The sequence below is a fragment of the Kryptolebias marmoratus genome, linkage group LG2 (assembly GCF_001649575.2).
Source record: "Kryptolebias marmoratus isolate JLee-2015 linkage group LG2, ASM164957v2, whole genome shotgun sequence".
NCBI lineage: Eukaryota > Metazoa > Chordata > Actinopteri > Cyprinodontiformes > Rivulidae > Kryptolebias > Kryptolebias marmoratus.
This window is the reverse complement of record NC_051431.1, coordinates 31,666,627-31,672,494: the sequence shown is the minus strand read 5'-3', so window position 1 is coordinate 31,672,494 and position 5,868 is coordinate 31,666,627. Positions and strand designations below refer to the sequence as shown.

Genomic DNA, 5,868 nt, shown 5'->3' with positions numbered 1-5,868 from the left:
AAAAAGTAGATGTGGGTGTAATGACATATATATTTTTCTCTCACAAAAATATGTCTTAGCCACGAGACAAGTAAAGAGGGAAATACATGTTGAACTATGGGAAAAAAAAAAAAGTTCAGAAGAAAACTCAATGACGCACAAATATCTTTACACACGCACAGATATTTTGAGACTATTTTCTCTTCATAGAATGTTACCCCAATCTTGTTTGATACAGGATTCTAACTTTTCAACAGTCTTTTAATGTCATAATGTGCCAAATGTTTTCAATTGTTGAAAGGTCTGAACTGCAGGCAGGCCAGTTCAGCACCCGGAGTCTTCTTCTATGAAGCCATCTTGTTGGAATGGATTCATATGCTGAAATATGCAAAGCCTTCCCTGGAAAACATGTTGTCTAGACAGGAGCATAAGTTGTTTTAAAATCTGTATATACTGTTCTGCATAGTTGTGCCTTTCCAAATCTGTACGCTGTCCATGGTTTAGGCACTAATGCACTCCCATACCATCAGAGAAGGAGGCCTCAGAGAACTGGCTTTATGCTGATAAAATTTTCTACTTTGCCTGAGTCAATTTTAAATGAGCTTTAGTTCAGTCCATAACAGAATAAGACCTGTTTTTGCTGTTGTGCTGCCTGAAGATTATGAGCCTTGTCCTTTCTGCACAGACATTTGTCCAGATTCTTGAAATCTTTTTAATTATATTATGATGATAGGATATTTAAAGTCTTCCCACTTTTTTCCATTTAGGAGAATTATTCTGAAATTGTTCCCCTCTTTTTAGACAGTTTTTCACAGACTGATGAACCCTTTACTTCCGAGAGATTCAGCCTCACTAAAATGCTCTTTTTAACTCAATTAACTGCAAAATGCTTTCTTAGCTGTTTCTTAGTCATATTACTTACTTTTACAGCCTTTTGTTGCCCTTGTCCTTTCTGTTTTAAATTGCCAGTATAATACTTAAAATTATCTTTTTTTTTTTTTTTTTTTTCAAAAAAATGGTACAGTGTCTTTACACATTTACTTGTGAATAAATTTGGGATTTTGAGATTTTTATTGTATTGCATTTTGTTTTTATTTACATTTTACACAGTGTCACACTTGTTTTAGGATTATGGTTCTACACAAAAAAAATTAGATTGATGAATATTCTGCCTTCCAATCACTCAAAAAAGCAACATTTCAATAGTTTTCAAGTTTATAAGAACATTGAAAAGGTTTTTTTGTTTCCCTCCCTGTTAAATATCATGTGGTTAAAAAAAACTGAAGTAACATTTTCAGGATCAGCAGACCCAGACAGACCAAAAAGTGTCAGGATTTGGGGTTGTTTTTCATGTTTCTGAATCAAGTTTCAGTTGGGTTTGTTGTTTGTTTTATTTTGTTATTTAGTTATCTTTATGTTTGGTCTGGTCTTAGTTCAGTTCCTGCTCCTTGTGTTTTTGTTCTCCTGTCATTATTCACTTCTCCTCAGTCAGTCACTTGTTTACATGCCACGCCCATCTACACCTGCTCCTAGTTAGTAATAACTCACCTGTGCCCACTTCCCCTAATTACCCTCTGCCTTTAAAACCAAGTCATTTCCTCCATTTACTCGCTGGTCCGTTGACGCTTATACGCGCTGCCTGGATTCTCACATTTCTTGCCTTGTTTTGTCATTTGTGCTACATCCTGGATTTTTGTTTGATTTTGCTGCCTTGTTAGCTTTTTGTTCTATTATTTGAAAAATAAATTGTTTTATTTCCTGAAATCCATGATGAGTCTGTGCATTGGGTTGGCAGATCTCCCCTCCCAACCCGACAAACAGAAGGTGAATGCAGAATAATTTGTTATAGCTACAGGTGGAGGACCTCACGTCTTTCTCCAAACTTGAATACTTGGAAGGTTGGAGTGTGTGCTCCAAGAGCTGATATCCTGTGAAGTTACCAGTGCTGTGTATAAACATGACCCTCCCTTAAATCCCAGCGCTCCAGTCTCCTTTCCTGGTCCCACCTCTTTCTCCCTTTATCTGTACACGACATGTTGTGGGTCAGCTGGGTTAAGTGGGCCTCAGTACAAAACAAGTAGAGGCAACAACTTGTTCTCATCACACAATGCACATATTATTGCACTTAATCTGACGCAGATGTCAGAACTTCCTCATTCACACGACCTAATGTGACTTCTACCAATCCACCCTCACCCCCATGCCTAGAAGAAACCCCCACCGTGACATTTCATGGTGGGAGTGTCGGCCACTTGTCAAAATCTTTTAAGATGTTAACCAAAAAAAATACTTCAAAGGGCTGAAATTTGATCTGCTGGGGTTTTTCAGTGGGTGAGTTTTTTTTATTACAGTTGTCTTTTGAGGTCTGTAAATAGTGATGAATGTTTTCAAAATTCACATCAGCAACTATATGTAAACAAAATCTTTTAAAAATGTATTTAGGTAGCAGCTTGTCTCTCCATCCATCATTAAGACAAATAAATAATAGTTGATGTAAGCTTTAATAAGGTACTGGGCCAACACACATTGCAAGAAGAGCTTCACAACACCTTGACTTTGTTTCTAATTTCTGTCTTTTCAGCAGAGACATGAAACAATTATTGACTTCCTGTTTGATTGTGTTGAAGAGCACAGCCTAACATGTTGGTCCAAATGCTTTTCTAGCTGTTTAAATGTGGTTAAGACATTTTTGTTTTTTGTTTTTTTTTTTCAAAAAACTATTTAGTGACTTCTTGTGCTTTACAGGTGGAAGTTGCATCATTCTAAAAGACCACACCATGAGGACAGTAATGTTTTATTGCTGAAACAAAGAACAGTTTTGTTGTGCAGTGACCCTTACAGAGTTACATGAATGCAAACCATCCAACCAAACTGTTCCCACAGCTATTCTTTATAGGTTTTTTATTGGCATATTTTAATTTGAAGTACTGCATTTACTGAGGAATGCACTGGTCACCATTAAGTTTTCTTAACTGTAATGTCTGCTCTAATAGAAAAACTGCCCTTGTTAAATGTTAAAACACTTACCAGCTCAGTTATTTACTGCCATCCTGAAATGTTTAGAGAAGTTCTGGATGAAAGACATGTAAAGTGAATTTGCTGCAGACTCTTCCCTGCCTACATCTATTAAATCCACTAAGTTTTTAAAACTGCAGAAAATGTTATAAAGCAAGATTATTTATTTTGTTTTCTTTATTCAGATAGGCGTATGAAAACATTTTCTGCAGCTTACCATTCTCAGGTCTGGCTCCCAGCTTCTGAACATCAGCCATGTTGTGAATGCTGATGCCACACAGACGCTCGGGCCATGCAGTTTGTGTGTTGTCTACTATGATGATATGCTGCAACCTTGGAACTTCAGGTAGAATAGCCTGACACACACACACAACAAATGAAATGTGAGTAGCATAGCACAGTGACACTATACCCATCCTCAGTCAGATTTAGTTTCCCCTCTTCCACACAAAAGTTGACTTACTTTGGTTGTTTGGTTCTACTCAGAGGTGACAAATGTAATATAATAAATCAAAATAACTGGATACAGTTTGACATTACAAATACTGGTGATACTAATCACCAAAAATTCAACTTCTTGGTACAAAAAAGTGTCACACTCTTACATCCACATAAATCTTATGCTTCTGTTCAGCCACAAGATGTCACTACATCTAAACCATGAAACTACCCATCCCATTCTTAATGAAGCTGCATATACTCTTGTGCAATGAGATTTACAGAAAAAGTTTTATTTTAACATATTCTAACCTTTAGTCTGGTCTCCAGGAGCTCTCTACTCGTGATAATGTGGCTGACTTGAACTTCTTTCAGCCCATGAACAATGGCTGGACCTCCCAGAGTGGAGTAAAGAGTGACCACTAAAAAATATCACAATAAAATTTAAAAAATGAATCACATTTACAAAAAAAACTTGTCTTAATTCGTCATTTTCGTAAATGATGTTTCTTTATGTACCTAATAAATGGGTGTTTTGGGGTTTTTTGTAATTTCTTAACAATTTTTTTTTCCTTGTGAGAAAATAGCAGTCGGTCAAATGTAAAGATGGCCAGTGTACGTGCTCTCTGTCAACACTGCTAAGACTCTTGGATTTGGCTTCCCACCCTCTATAGTCACTTCCTGAGGCCTCTAGTTCAGTCACTATGCAGAAGGGACGCAGGCTCCCACTGCCTGATAAGCAGTCACTTTAGTATTGGTCTGTGAGGGGATGTAAGTGCATAAAAGTGGCTGTGCATTTAGGTGTGTGTTTACATGAATCCACCTGTTGTAGAGTGTCTATTGTTTCAGTATTAAAGGGTTTGTGCTTAGTTTCTTTTAATATATTAAAATGAAATAAATATGATCTGATCACATTTTATAAAAGAAATTTGAATAGCTGAATATTAAAGCATGTATAATTGCTGATCAAATCTTTATTGAAGTATGGTCTTTGATTTTCAGTGGTACTGAATGGGCTTTTAAGGCTGGACTCCGCATAGTTAATGTTATACATGCACATCCATATATAATGTGTAGAGAAGGCAGCTCAATATTTCAGACATAAATATAAGGAATTGTACTTAATACTTTTCTTTCTGACACACATATCAGCAGTTTTTTCCTTACATGCACCTGCGTGAGTTGAAGCCCTGAGTGTTTTATATTTTTAACACTTGTGGGCCACCGTGGCTCAGGCTCTTGACAACACGAATTAGCAGCATTGGTCACTTGGAAAGTGTTTCAGGAATGTCACCGATTGGAGGGAAAATATATCCTGTCACTCAGTGCAAGGTTGTTTTTCTCACCCAGCTCCAGTCATGTCTTTTTCAAAACCTACCATGAAGAGAAACGATGGCGATGAGCACAGACAATTTCAGGAGAAGTGGGAGATGGAATATTAATATATCAACTGTGTAAGAGGAAGCACTGCCAAGTCTCTGGCAGCACAGAGTAGGAGGAAGTAAGAGAAGCCTATGTTCTGAAGAACCGTTCATGTTCTGCATTGTTATTAGTCAAGATTGAGAAGATTGGATTGGTTGTACTTTTTTTGTGGAATAGAATAAATAAATAGAATCTTTATTGTCACTGATAAAACAATGTTAAACAATGAAACGAATTTAGCAACTTCTCTCCCTTAGGCAGAATAAAACGATAGCATACACAATACATTTAACTATAAATAAAATAAAAAATGTATTACACCATTAAAGTGACATGTGCAATTTAGGGTGAGAGTGGACCTGTGATTGACCATCAAGATGTATCAATACTTATTGTAGCCACTATCAAGTTGCTACAATTTTAGTCTCTTCTGGGTGCGGGACATCCAGGTCCTGACGCGCTCCAAAGAGTAATAACCAGGCTGGGAGGTTCATTTGGGGAGGCTCCCATTTGTTTAATACATATTGAGCAGTGAGTGAATATTCAACATCCAAGGTGGCGGTCTATGGCAGATTGTGGAAGAAAGGCAATGTTGTAGAAAAACCAGCACATAAAACAGAGCGGTTAGAAAACCGTATGACCTCCCCACACCTGCAGCTGCCCATTCACCCTGACACCTATATAGATTTCCCCCACACCGCCCTCTGTGGTAGAGCAAAATATAGGTCAGAGTGTCAATTCACATATAAACCAAACTATGCCCAAACACCAGAAAACAAAAATGGCATGTATACCTATCTATGAAAGAATCTGTCAAGGTTGAGGAGGTTTGATAGCTTTCACAGCCTGAGGATAAAAATTGTGTTTCAATCTATTAGTCTTTGATTTTAATTGTCTGAACCTCATCTTAGAGGGCAGGACAGAAAACAAAGAATGACCAGGGTGAGTAGAGTCCGTTAAGATGCAGATGGCCTTCTTTTGAAGCCGGCAAATATAGATATTGCTGGGGGGGGG

At 37.4% G+C, this 5,868-nt stretch overlaps 1 protein-coding gene across 2 annotated transcripts in view; it reads right to left on the bottom strand.

The window, feature by feature from the left end:
• Positions 1 to 5,868, bottom strand: part of acsl3a (acyl-CoA synthetase long chain family member 3a) — a 77,911-nt gene that overhangs the window by 36,095 nt on the left and 35,948 nt on the right. For both annotated transcript variants that reach the window (XM_037973411.1, XM_037973408.1), the window contains 2 exons: positions 3,745 to 3,854; positions 3,212 to 3,350 (listed from right to left, as the gene is read on the bottom strand). In XM_037973411.1, the coding sequence (XP_037829339.1) occupies positions 3,212 to 3,350; positions 3,745 to 3,854 (249 nt within the window). The remainder of the gene's footprint in view (positions 1 to 3,211; positions 3,351 to 3,744; positions 3,855 to 5,868) is intronic.